Source organism: Tympanuchus pallidicinctus, unplaced genomic scaffold (assembly GCF_026119805.1).
Source record: "Tympanuchus pallidicinctus isolate F22 unplaced genomic scaffold, pur_lepc_1.0 scaffold1, whole genome shotgun sequence".
NCBI classification, from domain to species: Eukaryota; Metazoa; Chordata; class Aves; order Galliformes; family Phasianidae; genus Tympanuchus; species Tympanuchus pallidicinctus.
This window is the reverse complement of record NW_026294618.1, coordinates 76,237,249-76,256,752: the sequence shown is the minus strand read 5'-3', so window position 1 is coordinate 76,256,752 and position 19,504 is coordinate 76,237,249. Positions and strand designations below refer to the sequence as shown.

Genomic DNA, 19,504 nt, shown 5'->3' with positions numbered 1-19,504 from the left:
GAACTGACAGTATTCTGGACACAAACTTAGGCAGAGAAGTACCTAATCTCTCTCTCCTAAAACTACAGGAAAGATACAAAGAAGCAAAATACAAAGTCACAATCAAATCAGCGAATACTTTCCATAGTGAAAAAATGAAATACTGGCTTCAGAAACAAAACAGACATCTGTTCTGTATCTTTAAGCAGGGCTAACTGTAAAAAAGAGGTGCTTCTAAAATCTTAAGTTTGAAATCCTTTATTTCCCAGTATATTGCTTATTCCGAAATTAAATAAAAAAGAAATATCAGAGATGGATGTGGAAAACTTACAGCTAGAAAATGGTTGCTGAGCCATCTGAATTTCTATAAAATTAATTAGAATCTGAAATGCCAGATTGTCCTTACAATGGCCACAATATGAGAACTGATGGACTTCTGCAACCCTGGAAAAACTAATTGTGACTTTGCCAAAACGTGGCTTAATATAGCAATCAAAACATCCTCCAAAACAGTCTTGCACATCTGCGGTTTCCTTTTCTCTCAACCATCCAGCACTCAGTAAGTTGCTCTCATTAGTTAAAAGCATTACTTTGTCACAAATTTACTTTCTTATGTAGTTGTGCTGTAATCTTGATACATTCTTGGGGAAAAAAGGAGAGTGAGTAGAAAGCTGAATGAAAGTAGACACTATAAAAACTACCTGCAAAGTATCATAAGTCTGGAAAACATTTGTGGCATTACGCAGGCTACTGTTAACATAAAGAAAAAAAGCAATTTAACCATTTCACAAATATGAACAATGCACTTGTTCCCAGCCATTCAGAATGCTTTGACATTCCAAATGTTCATAAAAATTGGGTAATAAAATAAGTCAATACCCTTAAGTACAATAAATAATGCTGTTTATTATGGTCGGGATTGACCACGAGTGTTTGTTCCATATCTGCTTGGGACATTTGTAAACCCAGTTCTGAATCCTTGAGTTGCTCCCACTCCCGGTATTCCAAATCCTTGGTTGAGTGCACTGCTGTAAGGTGTGGGTCCATGATTAAGGCCTAATCCATAGGGCCTTGTTTGAGCATTTAAAAGGATAACTGGATTCACGTTTTTGCCTGGTGTATTGAAAGAGAATTCCGGCGGCGGGCTGCTGGGCTTTGCTGGAGTAGATGTAATAGGGTTCAAGTTGTCAGCAGCTTTCAAAGACGGCATCGTAATAACATGGTGATCCGAAAGGTTCAGCATGTTGTTTGCTATAGGCACAGATGATAAGGTAGGTCTGATCCAGTCATCTTTGAAAATCTGAACAGTCAAGGTTGAGACCAATGCGTATAATCTGTTAGTGACATGGGCAAGTACCATTTGCTCATTCGCATCTCTTCGAATTCGGACATGTACTGATCCAGCCTAAAAAAATGATAAGAGTAAGTTGGCTGATAACTAGCACCTTCATAAGGTTCTCCACAAGCATTCAAGAAGAAGCAAAGTTATCCTGCAGAGAATCACACAAAGACCTTTCTCAGTGGAGATTATTAACTAAACTGGGAAGCATATCCAAGAATTCCATTACTGGAACAGATTCTGATCTTTGCTAATGTGTCGACCTCATGAACAACATCAAGATCATTATTCAGGAAGAGTTGAGTCTTCAAACTGAGCTATAAAATACATGTGATGGCATGAAAACAAAAGGCAACAACAAAAAAGGCCCAAGCAAAGAAGCAAGCACAGACAAATCTCAATTTCACACTCAAGAATCACAGAATCATAGGGGTTGGAAGGGACCTCCAGAGATCATCGAGTCCAACCCCCCTGCCAAAGCAGGTTCCCTACAGCAGGTCGCACAGGTAGGCATCCAGGCAGGTCTTGAACATCTCCAGAGAAGGAGACTCCACCACCTCCCTGGGCAGCCTGTTCCAGTGCTCCGTCACCTCACTGTAAAGAAGTTCTTGAGCACATTTGTGCGTAACTTCCTACACTGCAGAAAGAAAACGTATCATTGCTAGGCTGCTGGAGCAGACAGAAGGCAAAGTCAACAAAGTGCACAGCAGATGCTAAAAATGAAACCACTAGCAAGAATGAAGGAAAGACACTGCCCCTCAGGGAACTCAGACCGACTTTCTCCTTAAAGCATAAGTGTCTGTGAGCTATCCCTGCCTACCTCTCAGTAATGCTGCATTGCTCACCTAGAACTACTGATGGAAAAGTACACAAAATGAACCCCTCACATCTTTTTTTGTTCATGCTTAATAAAAAATACTTCACAGCCTCTCCTAATTCAGGGTATTTTTATGTCAGATGGAGCAGTTGAGAGCGTACTCAGGTCTCTGGAAGTTTCTACTGCAATCTGGAAGGTGCCAGTAGAAAATGTACAAGCAAAGGTCTAACCAAGTCTTTCTTCTCCTTCCAAAAAGTAGCTTAATGGAACAATAAAGTAGAAATAATAAAAAGAAATCTAACAGTTCTAATTTTCTGACTGTCACAACATCAATTCAGGAACAACTGAGTTGTTTGTGATCATTCTAGATCACTAAAAAGGCCTTCTTTCTTTCAGTAGAATATCAGTGTACATCTGTAGTTGCATTGCACTTTTTTTTCTGTTATGCATAAATGCTGAAAATACTGCAGGTCTTTTGTGCATAGAGGTCCATAGGTTTTTTCTCTTCATAGAGAGGTTTTTTACACTAACATGTTTCGAAAAATGTCTTTACTATTGTGTGGAATGCCAAAATACAGGATAAGGTCTGAAATTCAGAGCTGCTACAAACATGAATAGAATTAACCAATAACACCGCTTTAAAAAAACATACGGTGGGAGAAAATAAGATTTTTTTTTTTTAATAAATCACAGAAAAAGACTGAGCACTGACTCAATGCATTTGTTTTCTTTCTTCTTTAAAAGAAATATCTTACTCCTTTTATTTAAATACACTTTTTTTTAAAGACAACGAAGACATTACTTACCAAAGTGCCAAAACCTAATGTCCAGAAATGCTCATTTCGAACTTCCAAGACACCATCCAAAGTTGAAACCTAATTTTCCACAAATACCCAGAAATGTGAGAAGTTAGAAAAGTTCAGATCTTCTTAGAATATTTATTCACACAGCTTAACACCAACATTTTCATTAACGAAACAACAGCTTCCAGGCAACAAAATGGAACAGATCTGTTAACTGTAAAAAAAAATATTTATCTACCACTTCCTCTAAACATCCAAATCCATCAGAAAAAGTGGATATAAGTAGCTCAGGTTAAAGTAGCTCTCACTGTGAAACTGAAACATCGTCTAAACTTGATATGCTGCCTGTAAACAGCATTCTTTACTCCTCTTTCTCTCAACTTACATTGGTAAGCCTCTTAAAACTTAGAAGAATCAACTGACCAACAACACACACCGCTAGAAAAGGTATGTGCCAGACACCTCTGTGACACTACTTGTCTTAGATAATAAACTCCACATTTTCTACATTGAAAAAAAAAAATTAAGAAATCTCTGAGGGATCACCTTGGATTAGTCATAAAAACTCTTCATACTCCCGAATGCTTACTTAACACCGGCTGTGAATGACTTCTTACCTCTCTAAGAAGTTTATCCAACTGGCCAAACACATGTGGGGGGGTTGTCTTGAAAAAAAAAAAAAGAAAAAAAAGTCACACTAAAGATTAACTGGCTCTGATTAAATAATAGAGCCTTTATTTAAGACCAGTTTACCTACACAAGCCCAAGGACATGACACAACGCGTTCTTATTACTTCATGCTGAACGCTTTTACTGTCTTTACAATTCTTCTGGCCCCTTATCAAACATTCCTCTTGGAACATTTCCCATTTACAACCTTAAAACAGATAAGGACGTTTAACAGAACTGAAATCCTCCCAAAACAGTTTTGCAATAGTGCCTTACCTGGAGCAGTACTTTCCCACTGTAGACACTCATGGGGTACATTGTACCAAATGTCATCAAAGCTATTGCTATAGCTGACGCTGTGTCTACAGCATAGTAATTGCTGAAGAAAAACAATAAGGAAAAAAAGGGAGTGCTATTATTGAAAGGCATGAGGACTTTAAATGAATGAAAAAAAAAAATCAGATGAAACTACATACTAATTGAGAAGATCTTAACTATGTATCTTTGAGAAATGGCAAATACATTAATGCAACTGCAAATTCATTCATACATAATGCAGCTTTTGATGAGAACACTCTTTGCACGTAAAAAAAAAGCAACTTCCCTCAGAATGGATATAAAATGAATTTCATTAAACAACTATACATACTTGATTTCAATGAGCATATATGTAATGCAAAGAGCTAGAGCTCCAGCAATATCAATCAAGACGAAAGGGTTCATCCGTGGTAGAAAGATGCTACTCAGTCCTGGGATGATTCCACAAATACTGAAACAAAAGCAAACAAGCAGTTGTTAGCTAGTTGTTCATTACTACTTCCAAACCACAAAAACCATAAGAGTTAGACCCACTACTTCAGAATGCGACACCCTGCAGTCACAGCAAATGATACCTCCAAGAACCCTAAAAGCCCTTCTAACTCTGCTCATTTTACAACAGTTTGGGATTCATATTTTCACATCAACAGCATAAGTACTCAAAAAGGTACATATAACTAAAAGTAAACACTTCTAATATCTGACAAAAATATTTGAAAATGATTTTGTCTTGCTTTCAGATAAGAGTACAGCAGGAGAGTTAAAAGCTAAGATGAATAAGAAACTTTGAATCAGCGCCTGGAAGACACAGGCTCTCCAGTTTTCTGCTGGATAGGTGAGGAGATTCCATAGCCAGCTTCACATATTACACTTAAACTGCAATCATCCCAGCTGCTTGCTTGTTATACAGAGTAAAAAAAAAAAAAAAAAAATCACTCTAAGATATATTGACCAGATAGGTAACAGGTGTTGAGAAATGCAGTCAGATCTGTACCAAGCAAAGCTAGTTTACCTCACCCCTTCCAAGGAGAATTATATACAATGTACTGAATGCATTCAAAAGGAAGGTTATACAGAAAGATGTATTCCTATGAGATTGACACATCTTGGAAATATGAGAGATGATGCTTTGGCTGGAGTCCACAAGTTGGATCAATAGACAACGCTGCCTAAAATGCAACAGCTCTTGTCTCAACATCTTTCAAAATTGCTATTATGCACAAAAAACAACACTGCCACCCAGAAGTTAACTGCTAAAAAATACAGAGCTTTACCTTCTACTGAGATCTGCAACGTGCTCCTGAAGCCAACTTGTGCTTGCAGCTTCAAAAGAAAGTTAATAAAATGACTACAAGTAAAGCAAACCATTTTAGGGAATACTTCAAGTTTTATTTTAAGGGAAGAACCTATTACACTGTGAATAAACTAATGCACCTCAGCAGAATTGCTGTCATATTAACAATACAAAGCCTGGCCTTTCTAGGCAGTAAGTAAAATGCTTGTTTCATATAACAACCTGAAATGACTAAATACAAATATAATTTCAGGTTACATTCAACATAGTTATCTCTACCTCACATAAAGTATAATGCACATATAGTAATTATAATTACACAATTTACACAAAATTACATTCACTGAAATGAAGCATTGTGTATGGCAAAATATATAGAACAGCATGGAAAGAACAACTTCTCCCACTTGACCGGCATTCAAAATACTCAGTGTCTCAGCAGCTAGTGAGACTGTTTGCAAGATTATTTTATAGTGGAAAAGTGGGAGGTAAAAGTACTGGGAGAAATTATTATTTATTTTCCCATCCATGAATAAACCAACAAAATGTTTTTAAAGTAAAATTTGAAATACAACCTTGAATTTAGAAGATAAAAAATAAAGGGCACTTCAGCATTATGGTGACACTCAGTTTTCAGCAACAACTACCTAGAAATTCTGAGAGCCATGTAAGCAAACCAGTGATGAAATCTGGAATGTAATCCTAAACTGCATTAAGCTCAGAAGTAATAGTAACATAAACCAGCTAGTTAAGGAAGTTTACCAGACCATCACAAAAAAGGGAACATTAAAACCTTTTCTTAATTCTTAGTATATTTTAATCACATACCTTCAGAGACATAAGCAAAAGGCTTATTCCTCACAGAAAGCATTGTAAATAAGTTGAAAAAAAGAGCCACAAAAGTACCAACTAGTAGTCGTCCCCTAGGGAGAGAAAAAAAAAGGATAGCTATATCACATTATCAACAACATACATGAAACCAAGCTGTAATTACTGCTAACAGTGCCATACCCACGTCTCTTAGCAGCTTTCACTGAAATCAAAAGTGAAAGTAAGATAAATTACCATGCTGTCTAATAGCTGACAGCATACTGGCATTCCAGGGGGAAAAAATGAAATCTCCAAATATCATGCATTATTACATCACACTGAACACGATGTTCATCATGTTGAGTACCTAACTGCACACGTGTGTATGTACACATGCACATACACACAAACATGTACGCCTTACCTGCAGTTGTATATTTACACACACAGCTCTTTGAAGTTCAATAAATATACTGTCCCTTTAGCAGAAATAATATTTGTTTTCCTACAGAAAGGGCACAAGGCCCCTACTCTTTACTAGAACTACTATTTCACCACATCTTCTACCCCTTCTTTTCCCTTTCCTATGTTCTTTGCAGTCATCATCATCATCATCTTTGTAATAAATCCAGTTCCCTAATGATTACAGCATCTTTCCCTCCAACATACCAGGCCTCCTAATGCATGATTTAGCAAGAGGCAGCAGACACTACAACACTTTGCAAACTATGAATGCACTGAGAAGCCAGTCAGCAGGCCTGCATGCTCACAGAGAGCCTTTCCTACAGCGTGAGCACTAACCTGTGCTTTTTCTGCATCCAGCCTCCAAATGTCAAAAAAGAAAAAAAAAAAAAGCCACATTAACTGCCTACCTCTAAAATTTTGTAAAACTATAGGAGACAAAGAACAATTGATAGCAAATGCCTAATGTCTTCCCTTAAATGAGGTCTGGGGGAGGCGAGGAGCCAGGATGCACTCCTTCCAGTCACTCAGATGCACTGCATGTAGCTGAGCTCCTCCTGGGTTGGCCCTGCCTTCCTACCAGGTGCTCAAGCACTGGTTCAGGTCATGACTCAGCACTTCCACTACAACATGCTAGACTAAGAAATAGGAATACAAAGGGAAAATGAAAAAGCTCTCATTTCATATATCAACATAATTTCTTACGTGTGTATCTCAGGCTGTTCCAGAAATCGCTCTGCACTGCAAAAACAATGGAAAATTTGAGTTACATTATACAATAAAGACTTGACAACTGAAGCATACTTATGTTCTGAAAAAATAGCATCCACACACAAAACTAACAGATATAATATTGGGGAAATGAATTACTTAAGCAAGCACATCAGTTTTTGAAATTATGAAAATATGTATCACTAAGATGAAGCAGGATAAATTTTCCAATTATTTCCACACTATGCCACGTACACAACAGTGATCATAGGTATTGTCTACACATTAAAAAGATGCCTGTAAATGAACATGTCAGAAAGTATTGCTACTCTCTCCACTGTTACTGCAGGTAATCAGAACAAAGAGTTTGAAATCCCTGACTTACAGCTTCTCACTAAGGTCAAACAAAGCAGAGGTTGGATTCTGTGGTGGGGATACAAAGTTGTTGTGTTTTTACCCACCAGTGAGATAAGAAACAACCTTCAGCTGTAACAAAGAAAAACCTAGGATGAGTTTAGGGAATTTCCTAAAGCCAGTGCCAGAAAAGTTGGAGGCTTTCATGGTGTCTCATTATTAAAATCCATTCCAGTGTATTCTGGGACAAAAGATCAACTAACATTGTAACATTTCTACGTTGTTGATACATGCCTTGATAGAGGAAATAAAACCTTCCAAAAGGGAAAAGGAAGATAAGTTGCCTCCATTCTAGGTGTTAACAAAAGCCTTTTCATTTTTTACGAATTAAATAATTTTTGATGCTAAACACCTGAAACACCACCTACACCTGGAACCTTTTGTACATCAAATTAAAGCTAGAGCAAATTTTGTGGGACTGATGAAATTGCTAGCTTAAACATTGAGATCCTTAACACATTAAGTTGCTTCACTTCACGGTGCAACTTACAGGAAAAAAAGTTTTCTTCAGTAATTAGCTTAATAAGTCAAGATGCACAGGGAGACACATTACATCAAATTCCTAACAGTGCTTGGAAAATATCATTCCTAAAAACACCGTCTTTTCCTTGACAGTTGTTAAATTCCAATTATCAATTCCTATCATTTCATTTCAAGTTCCCATGCAGAGTAATAATAGAAATTCGAGGTTAGGTTTATCAATATTTTTTCTACAATCTATCACTACAGATAGCACTGGTAGAATGCATACGCATTCTCAACGTGGACTATCTTCTTATGCAAGAAAAATCAAAGAAAAACATGCAGATCCCTACCTTTCTTTCAGTATAAAAAGAGCACCAAGCTGCGCCAGAACCGTAGAAGCAAATACAGCTAGAACTTCAAACCTCTCAAACCTGAAATTTACGAATTAAGTTACAGAACTTCCAACAATTCTCTGAATGCACTGCAGTCTATAGAGAAGCAATGGAATAGACCTACTATTTCTAATTCTTTCAAGTGGAAAGAGAGGAGGAGGAGGAGAAACCGGAAATTCACGACATAACACAATTTTTAATTAAGCCCGAATTCCAATTACCACAAACAAGCCTTTGTTCTGACAGAAGACAGACTACAATTTCCAGCTTAAAATTACACATTTCTCAGCTCTTTTTCCTGTTTCTTCCCTTTCCTTTTCCTCCTGCATACTGTGCCTGTTCTTCAGAGAACCAGTCTTTACACGTATCAGTTCTCTGTGGTGGCTGTTACAGAACATAAGCAAGGATATCCAACAACGAATCAAATGCTGTATTATCAAACACTGAATCTTGTTAACAGTACTCACCCAAATGAATAGACTGGACTGGGTTTCTTCACCATTACCCAGTAGCTTATTAGACATGTTATCAAACTGAAGAAGAAAAAGAAGGGGAGAATTAGAATGCAATAAACAAGTATGGCCTTCACAAACTCCAAAGTAGACGCACATACACCAGCCATCAGAACTGAATTATCAAATGTAACAGTTTACCATGAACTCAACCCTTTCATCTCCATCCCAATGAGGTTTCCAGTGAATCCAGAAAAGACTGTTTGGAAACAGAAGGGATGCTGGAAAGACATCTAAGCTGTCCCCAGAAAATGGACAGCAGAAACATTAGGAAACTGGAAGTCAGTCTAAGTCCTTATATCAGGAGACTGCCAATGTCATACTGACAACATGCTGCACTTTCAAAGGCCACCATCAACATCCAATGCAGCACATCACTCAGCCTAAATCAAGTTTGTCACAACCCCAAATGTAATGCAGTTTCCACTGACATCTTGACAAGCACAAATAGTGTTTATTTTGCATGCAAACTGAGTTTCTCTGAAGGGATACCAGAGGCAACGTGAGGTCAGACCTAAATCTATCTAGCAGGGAAAGGTATTTTGAGAAAATCTTCTTTATATTGTCTGATATCACACTTACAAATGAAGAGTACAAAGCAAAAGTCTATGAAATTAACACAGGAATCTGATCGTTGTCACACAGCCATAGCGTTCCTCATCTATTTATTGTGATGTACAATTTTACATTCATTTAAACTATCTTTAAACCAGCTGGTGTTCCATCACTGATATGTGTTCATAAACACATTTTCTATGTACATAAATAAACAAAACCAGGCACAAATAAACTGTAAAATTAAGTGGGAAAAACTCACCTGAAAAGATCAAAGATTGTCAAATATGTGTAAGCAGTTAAAGCTGTAAAAAAAAAAAAGCAAATATTTTAAACTTATAATTTTTCAGTCACTTGTATTCTTCTGCTAAATCCCCCTACTGCATCTCTATGCCATTTTCTATCTAAGCAAATCATCTCTGCTGATACTGCAGAGTACTCTCTTTTTGTGCACGTAATACGAATGTTTTGAAAACAGAAGCATTTCTCACCCCATGAACAGGTTGATTTTGACAATCCAAATTCTACTAAATGCCCAGCTACAGAAAGTATTCAGCTACCAGGAATAAATAGTTGTGACTAAGGTCTTAAACACAGGGAAATTGGGAGACCTTCTTGTAACACATTTCACCAAAGCAAGAAATCTCTTACATACAATACTGCAGGGAAAAGTAGGTTCACTATTTTTGCTTCTCTAACTCATCTAAAATAGCAAGAAAACTTATGTTACAAACTGAAAATATGGGGCATTCTACTTTCAGTACTGCTGATAGGGAGCATCTTGGAGCCTCTGTACAAGAACAGGAAAAATACAAAACATTAAAAAGAGGCACTCCTGAAATTAGAGAATGTTTTTGCCACACTACAGCTGCCTTCAACCAACTGCAAATGAGGATATCTCTGAGTTGCTAGTGTTACTTCTATAAGGAACAGCTTGGAGGACTAGTTTAGAATTCTGTTTTTTCAGTCTTATAGACAGAGGATGCTACATAGAAAAAAAACAACAAGAAGTCTGGAAATCCTTGCACACCTCTCTGCAAGAAATGCTTCCACAACGACGGCAAATGAAAAGGAGGCAACTTCCAAACCTGGCTTCTCAGTCACCCAACTCCAATATGCACAGAGCTTTGATTTGTAGTACTCTGAAGCTTCATGAGTGCAGAAACACAGTGTAGCTGTTAGAAGCTTCATTGCAAGAGAGCCACCTACCTATGCTGTTCGTAGAGCTGCACCACATTAGCAGAAAGCCAATACATATTAAATTTATAGCACCAAACAGCAGGATCTTCCAGGACTGTTGAGGAGAATAAACGTGTAAATTTTCAGAAGATGTAAAATACAAGACAAAAATACATCTATGCTGTTTCAAAAAAGAAAAACAAGAACACAATACTGCAGCACTTCATCATGCAAACAGAACTCTCTCTGTTTCTCCCACAAACATACAACTCACTTTAGGGCAAAAATCTCATATTTTAGTTTAATTTTACAGATTGTCTCCAAACTCATTTTCAAACAGCATTACGTATTACATTTTTTTAATCTGAAAAAACACCCCTCCATAGCACGTGCATCTAATTGTAGCACATTCTACATGACTTTTCAAGACAGAATTATGACACCTTCCTATTTCCTGCTCTCAGTTCTGACAGAGAAGTAAGTAAGTAAGGACAGCCAAAAGACCTAAGCAGGTTCCATTCTCTATGCTACAACTTTGGTCCCAAGAACACCTGTGCATCTTCAACTCACAGTTCTACCTAATGCATTAAACATAAGCACAGTTCTGGGGAAAATTAATTGTCAGGGACAGACTCCAACTTCACAGAAAGTTCAACTCAATTTAAAAATAGAAAAGCATCCTTACTATTCATAGCACTAATAATAATGCAGTATCTGTACACTCTGGCATACAAACGTATTTATAGCAGACAATGTTACTGTGATAATATCTGATGCATAAGCTCCACGTGAAACTAAATTCAAAAAATAATCACTTCTTTTTAAAAGTACAGTTATGTGTTTAATATATTTTCCATAATTTGCTTAAATTAATAGTGTATCTCAATTTACCACAGCAAACATATTTATTATTTATTTTCAAAAGAAATACTCACCCTTCTATCTGCTGCAACCAGCCTAAATTCATGTGTTAGCTTTCCAACCAATGACCTCTGTGATTTGCGGAACAGGTGTATTGTCCCCTTGAGAAAGGTAAAGTTTAATTAAATATTTTACCTAAACCCCAGTTTAAATTTAAAAAAAAAAACAAAAACACCAAGCCTTCACATATGAACTATTTCCATAACAAAAGCTCACTCCAATTCGTTGATATAATTAACATTAAATTGAACTGTGCCTCTCAACAGCAATTTTATTTATAACAATACACGTCCTGTTACTACAAAACGATGACTGACTTCACGTGGACACAAACCAGCATTCACGACAGAGGGGTGCTTCTAAGCTGGTTACCTAACCAGACTCAATCGGTTTACAGACACACCTGTCAACAAAGCTGTATTTCACGCTGCTCTCAGTATCTGCAGGCACACCCACGTTTTCTTCGGTACCACGAGTATCAAGCAGTATCACAGACTGCAAACGCACGTTCCCCGGGGCAGAAGCCCAGCACTTACTACACTCTCTCCATGCAAATCATCACCGAGCCCTCCCCAGGACGCCAAGGACCGCCCGCACCTGCGGCCACGGCTGCCCCGGAGAAGCCACCTGCGGCGGGGACGCCCCGGGCCGTGCCCATGGAGATCCGAGCCGACGCAGCGGGGCGGACCCGGGCGGCCACGTCATCGCGGGCCCGGCGGGGCTGCCCCGGGAGCGGGGCGGGAGAGAAGAGCCGCAAGAGGCGCTGAGAGACGACGCGCTGCGCGCTCGGAGCCGAAACCCCCCCGGCCCGCCCGGGAGCGGCGCCCCGGCCCCTTCAGCACCCCGCTCCCACGCGCGGCGCCCGTCCCGTCTCTCCCTGCCGCGTCCAGCTCACCATAGTACTCCCCGCACCGGAAAAGACGGCGCCATGCGAGGCCGGAAGAGGCGGAGGGGGCTTCCGTCGCTGTGGCAACGAGCGGACCCTTACAGGCGCGCGTGGAACCGGATGTGACGTATAGTGAAAGCGCCGCCTGGGCGCGGCACGAGCTCCTCACGTGCCCCGGCCGTCAGGTCCTTTTTACCCTCGGCGCCGCTTTCGCTGCGGGGTACCGCGCTCCACAACGACTTCAGAGCGGGCGGGCGGCTTTGTTTCTCTGCCCTCTTGTTCAATTAAATATATAATATTTAATTATAATTTAATATATGATATTATAAATATATAATATGAAATATTTATCCAAATATATACAAAATAATAAAAATATATCTAATACACCCGGCAATATTGACAGGTCATGGAGTTAAAACCACAAATTTGCGGCCCCAAAAACGGTAGGGGTAACATTGTGGACATATGGTACAAGCCACAAAAATTGTTTGGTAACTTCGGTGCTGATGCATTACCAGATTTTTTTTTTTTCCCCCATTGTTTTTCTTCTCCAAGCTCAGATCAGATACACACCACACCTACTGGCAAAGCATTTTTACACATAACAGAACTAATGGCCTGCCACGATATTGCACAACCAAGGCAAGTTTGAGGTCTTTTAGAAATCACTGAGATCTGACACTGATAACGTTACATTATAAGAAGAACATATTGCGCCTACAACATACATTTGCAAAAATAAAATAAACCTTAAAAATATTTGGGTAAAACAACACACTTGGCTTGTGAGAGCAGTCCCAGCCTTCTTTAACTCCCACTGCCTTTTTCTGTTGCTACACCACAGCACCTGCAATAAATCACTTACATGAGCTGCGGTGAATTTTCGTTAAATTCTATCTTTCTGCCTTCACCACCAAGTAATATTTTCTCCATTACCATTACATAATGAAAAATGACTTACAGAGGGTTGCATAACTCTTGCCTGTTCCCAAGCCACATGTGCTCTTGCAGGAAAGATGCTGGATTTCACAGTTGATAAACTATTTGGAAACTTTCTGAAATAGCATCAGTGAAAAAAATATTTTTTTTTCCCCTTACATTTTCTGGCAACCCTAAGGCATTAAGATACAGAAATAAACAGATTTCCATCTGCAATGTCTGCATCTGATAATAGGCACACAGTCTTGCTATCTTGGCTAGAATGAGAGAAGATTCATTTTTTAATGAGTCTGGCACACTTAGATCAGGATATCCTGCCAAATCCACAATCTCTGTAGATCCCAATATAGCAAGTACTAGGATATTGTTTTGAGCTTCTTGGCTCTTCACTAAATTTAATTGTGCACCGTCTCTCAAAGAATCCGTGTCTGCTTGGATTTTTGTAACCTCTATGCATTTTGAAGCAAAGTAAGTTGGTGCAAATTGCTGTTTTCAGGACTGTTCACCACAACAACTACAATTAGCATAACAGCTCTTATTTTCCACTGTGATTTAGCAGGACTAGGATAAGCATATTTTCAGTAAATTAATGTAGGAAGCAGCCCTTGCTTACATTAGTATTAAGAACTTAAGTCCTTTAGAAACTGAGATATTTACATACTTATTGTTCCATCATCCAGTAGGCATACAACACCTGATTTTACTTATTTATTAAGGCAGTAATAATTTAATCAGATTCAGGTTTAACAAGAAGGCTCACAGCTTTGGATATTTTATCTGAAAACAGACAATCTATCTAAACAGACAAGAACAGTAAGAAAAGGATAAACGCAACATTTTATTGTGAAGCTAATGCTATGCGACTGCTCATCATGCTGTCTTACATTGCTTATTAATAAAGTGGTCGTCAACATTTCAGAAAAAGTTCTTTAGGGAACACTGAAGCAAAAGTCCCTCATCACAACAAAAGACATGAATAAACCCCATCCCAAACAGGAGTCATTCACTGTATTTAACATGGTAGGGCATAGCGATTCGCCTCCATCTTTCAGTTTTGTCACTTAAATCCGGATTTCTGAAGCCACTGAGTAGCCCTTCATGAAGACATGAATAAAAATTTGAATTGTGACAAAAACAGTTTCCACATTCTCAGCCCCTTCGATATTTATGCAAGCATTAGATCAAGTACTTCTCACTTCTAATGCGAAAAACCAGAACAACCCTGCAGAACCAAGACTAGGCCTTTAGCATCCTGAAAGAATAAACCTGTATTAACCAACTATGAAAAAAGTTAATCTTCTTCAAAGCCAGTCTCTGAAACAAAACTTTTAGAAATGTTTTCTTATGAAGACAAAGTCTTACAACTAATCACCTGTTTCCAGACATCATGTCAAGAACTTACAAATCAAAAAGACGAAACTGAAGAGTACTGACAGAAGCCACAGCATTTAACCAATACATTTAATTCACTGGAGGAATGTCTACCTTGTCAATTATTGCTGAACTCAGGAGGTAGTTATTGACAAAGTAAACAGTTTACACCAAGACAATTTGCAATTTACAAGAGAAGCAGGAAGAATATAATACACATTTCCCCGTACTTTAGATGATTCTGTCTTTGCAGGAAACTAGTTTACTTCTGTGTCCTGTTGAATTACAGTTACAGTATTTAAAAGAAAATACTATTTTAAAATATTTTATCTATTGTTCATCTGGTCATCTCTTAGGATGAGCATCTAGACTCAAGTAGGTGAGTAAAACAACATCCTTCAACACTAACCAGCAGCTCAAGAGAGCCTGGTAACTTGGTAAATTGGTAACTGCCTCTAACAAGCACAATGACTAAGGGAAATGTTCTACTGTCTGCTTGTTACCTTCCTACCAGTTGTCAGAAATAGAAGACTCAAGAACTAAAAATGCAGGAGCTTAAGACCATCACAGAATGAAGATCTGTAACCTACAGTACAGCTTGCCATCTCCCACAGCTGCCACATGCAGAAACATCACTAAAGCATTAGAATAGCTAAACTTATCTTAAGCACAACTACGTGATTATCCATGTCTTGTAGACATGCAGCAGAAGCACACAAATTTCACCAATTGGGTAATGAAGTCCTAAGCAGAATGCTGCTTTCCGTATCAGTTGCGAAACAGACACTTCAGTTAAATTTGCCAACGTATCTGGCTTCCCTGTACTTAAATTTCACAAAATGTACTTGACAGCTGTGCCAGCTAAAAGTTGCTTGTTTAGAACAGGAAAAGAGCTACCAATTTATTCTATACTGGAAAGTAAATTTAATTATCACAGGAAGTTGTATGCGTAAAAACCTGTCATTTTAATCACATTCAAAAGAATCCAACAGGGAAATCAGCATCTGCTTCTAATTAGTGCACTGAGGACTTCCTTCCCACTTCAGATTCCATTCCAGTTATCGAGTGTTACTATCACGTTTGGTATCTAAATAATGCAAGTTGCAAGGCCACATTCAACAAAACTATTACTGTCTGACTTTTTTTAGTACAGTTGATAAGAGGCTTTGGGGAGGATTGCTTGTTCCTAATGCATCAAACTATAATTCTGACAAAGAGAACAGGTAAGACTTGCAAGTGCATAAGTGTACTACTTCAAGCAACCCACTACCTTAGAAGACACTGCTCCTCCAGTAGGTAGAAAGAACAGGTATTTCCTGCTTAATAAAATAGGCAAAGATGCACAAAAAAGATAGTTTTAAAAAGCAGCAGTCTCATAACACTTTTGTTCCCTTCCCTCCAGTAAGTGTTTAACTTTAAGCCAGTAAAAAAACATGTACAGCAAGCTAGACAAGCTGCTTCCTAATAATCTCTAAGAAGTGGGTCAAGTCATTCATTAGCAGTGGACAGATTCATCCAGGGAGGTAAAAAAAAGTCAGTTTAGAGTCAATGCAAATGTAACCTTTACAAAGGTTAAAAGCATCCAAGCTGTTGTTCCGCTTATCCTAATTCAAGATACTGTATTAGAACACAATCTGATTTTATGACATATAGAGTTGCAAAGTCCTGTACAAAATAGGAGAGCTGTGGGTTCCCCTCTCCCTGCTTAGTTCTTAGATTTGCTTTTATACATAGTTAATCTAGCACACAGATGAAAATCACTGAGCTGGAAATTACTCAGTGTATGTAACATACACAGGATATGAAAACAGGATAGGTGACCCGAGGGGAACAGAATTATTATTAAAAGACACTCTTCAAGAAATACTGTAGATGTGTAAATGAAATTTAAAGGCAATTCATGAACCCAATGGCACTTGGTTATGGACTAAAAAAAAAAAAAAAATACAGCAGCTGTTGGGGGGCAAACAGATGAACAGAATCAAGCTCTTTTTACTGTGTTCCAGAAGTCATTCACAGAGCTTCAATTCAGCCATTACATAGAAAACAATTAAGGCAGGATAGATACCAAAAACCATTACTGTGTCACACACTCTCCAGTCCTGAACCAGTTGTTCTTTTCCTTTCTGAGGTAGCAGCTCAGGCTTCTGACCCTTTGTGCTGTTTGCTCATGGTGTTTTAGCAGATGCAGTGTTCTACCTCTACATTTGAGGTACCTATCACCTCCCAACACACATCTGAAATTAATACCACTATATTCCTCAAAATTTAAGGGAGGAAAATTGAGTTTGATAACAAATACTTAGGAACCCTTACAACCACAGAAGTATTATCTCAGAGTTCCCATTTGCAAAGGAACTCAAGGAAAATTTGCAAGCTTGATCAATAGGAAGACCAGAGGCATTTGTTATCTGTTCAGCTATTTGGCACGTGGTGATAAAACAGTAACACCTGTGTTTAACACCATCAAGTCTGTGACAATTACAAGTTACACTAGCCAGAAATCACAGACAAGGATACTCAAAAGAAGGCAGAATTGAGGCTAAGCAAGACGTGAGATCTGACAAACTAAAATCTTCCAGCATATCTTCTCTGGGAAGGTTATTCAGCGTAACAGATATCACACTTCATTTATATCAGACACACATTTGATAGAGTCATACCCTTAGAAGGCTAGAAATGGTTTGGTTAGAAGGTTAGAAGTGGTTTCAAAAGGCATACTAGTGCAACACAATCTTGTCTTATATTAAAATTAAAAGCAATTTAAAAAGTTAAAAGCATCCCTGATTTAAAAAAAAAAAAAGTACAAATCCCAAGTATCCTGCATGTATGCATCTCAAAAGCTTTACACAGCTTCAGCTGCCTAGTACTAAATACCATGCAGCAAACACCAAGCCATCTCTTGGTATTGCTATATTTGTACTGCATCAGTTATATTTTTTCCACACATATAAAAATACAGTCAATTCCCAAACAAGTAGCCCCAGAAATATTTAAGACTTACTCCTTCCAATAAAATAAGTGAAAAGGACAAAATGTGCCATTCAGACCAAAAGGAAATGAAACAGATAAATGAATTTAGTTAAAACAACTGTAAACAATAAACAACTTTGCAATATCACTAAGTTGGGAGAGATGTCTTTAATTTTAAAACTGTTCTAACAAGGAACTAGCATTCTGCCTTACAAACATCTCAGTGTTTGATTGATGCAGAATTTGTAAACAAGATGTCAGGCCTTTAGAAGTAAAGGCAGAGATGTTTTATTACAGTAATTAAAGGCTCACATTTTTTTAATAGTTTGTCATTTATATAATAAAAATCCAAGTATTTGTACAAAGATGCAGTTTCTTTCAAAAAAAGCAGATCAGTTGAGTGTTTCATACTTTAATATATAAACCAAAACATATGAAAGCTATAAAAACATTAATGTTTGCAATGTATTAAACATGTAGCCTTATGTTTAAAGGTTAAATGTGTAGATTAAAAAAATTACACAATGGAAATTTCACTTTCAATGGCTGGAGCCAGACCAAAATACAAAGTAGAAACACATTTCTGAAACTTGACAATTAGCATCACTTACTCTCTCAAACAGCTGGCCTTCAAGTTGCACACCATAAGCATAAGCTAACATTCTACCAATGGAAGCATTACAAATTGCATTAAGAGAAAATACTGCCAGTAAGTGAACGTCTTAGTCTACTTTTTATTTAGTCATTTACTAAAAAAAAAAAGAACAGTTTGAACTGGTTTTGTAGTTTTTCTTTTTTTGCTGTTCTGCTATCAAAGGTCTTTTCTAGAACTGTTCCATGAACAATGCACTCACATACAACTAAACAAAGACAAATAATAACAGACCAGCTGCATTTTACATTTTAATAGTTGTAATCCCCCAATGCTGTTCTTCATCTTTACACAGGGAATTTGTTTTATTTGGCACATTAAAGGTAAAATAAAAAAAAGACAAAAGCAGAACCAAAGGTTACAAAAAAATCCAACTATTAGTAGTTATCAGGAAGCCAGACATTAATGTCATGGCAGAATTAAAAACGAAAATAACACACAACATAGGGAAAAGGTCTTCCAATGATCAATATCATCAGAGCCTTCCAACTGAAACAAAATATGCATATTGTTCAAACTATTATCAGATTGGTAGGAATCTTATCCAAAGTCCTATTGTGCTCTTACTTACAGTGTGTAAATCCTCACTAAACGGCAAGGAGGCTTTGATGAATTTATTTCACATTGTATAATTTTTTTCGTATTCTCAAGTTTTAACGCAGATACTCAAAGATCTGCCAAGTCCTGTAAACTTTGGCTGCTTTCCAGTAGTCTGTACTCCTGCTCCTTAGGCAGCATTCCGTTCCACTTAAAGTAGTGTTTCACACCGTGGTATCTCCAAAGTCCTTGTTCCAACGAATGTATGCTTCCAGTGTCTGAGGGCTCAAACTACGCTTTATCTTCTTCAAAGACTCAGTGAAATCTGATAATTTAATATTTCTCATCTAGAAGAAAAGCAAAAGACATTAGGATCACAAGCAGTTAAAATGCTTCAGTTTATTCAAAAAGTACTTTGGTATTTAATTCTAACATGCTTCATATAATGATGCAGTCTCATGTCATTTAAGATTATCAGTATTTACTTTATTATAATATGTTTG

At 37.7% G+C, this 19,504-nt stretch overlaps 2 protein-coding genes across 7 annotated transcripts in view; both read right to left on the bottom strand.

Moving 5' to 3' along the window:
- Window positions 1-865: 865 nt before the first annotated feature.
- Window positions 866-12,642, bottom strand: SLC30A6 (solute carrier family 30 member 6). 2 transcript variants are annotated; one of them, XM_052684251.1, is made up of 14 exons: window positions 12,536-12,642; window positions 11,655-11,741; window positions 10,750-10,834; window positions 9,803-9,845; window positions 8,941-9,006; window positions 8,432-8,512; window positions 7,197-7,232; window positions 6,048-6,142; window positions 5,200-5,248; window positions 4,257-4,376; window positions 3,884-3,986; window positions 3,556-3,603; window positions 2,942-3,010; window positions 866-1,384 (listed from the first exon to the last, which is right to left on the bottom strand). In XM_052684251.1, the coding sequence occupies exons 1-14, from the start codon at window positions 12,536-12,538 to the stop codon at window positions 887-889; spliced, it is 1,383 nt and encodes a 460-aa protein (XP_052540211.1). In that variant the 5' UTR covers window positions 12,539-12,642; the 3' UTR covers window positions 866-886. The 2 variants fall into 2 exon arrangements, with proteins under 2 accessions (XP_052540211.1, XP_052540220.1); XM_052684260.1 differs by lacking the exon at window positions 12,536-12,642 and adding an exon at window positions 12,044-12,237.
- A 5,319-nt stretch (window positions 12,643-17,961) lies between these two features.
- SPAST (spastin) overlaps window positions 17,962-19,504 on the bottom strand; it is a 31,577-nt gene continuing 30,034 nt past the window's right edge. For all 5 annotated transcript variants that reach the window (XM_052673242.1, XM_052673251.1, XM_052673234.1 and 2 more), the window contains one exon: window positions 17,962-19,348. In XM_052673242.1, the coding sequence (XP_052529202.1) occupies window positions 19,226-19,348 (123 nt within the window). In that variant the 3' untranslated portion in view covers window positions 17,962-19,225. The remainder of the gene's footprint in view (window positions 19,349-19,504) is intronic.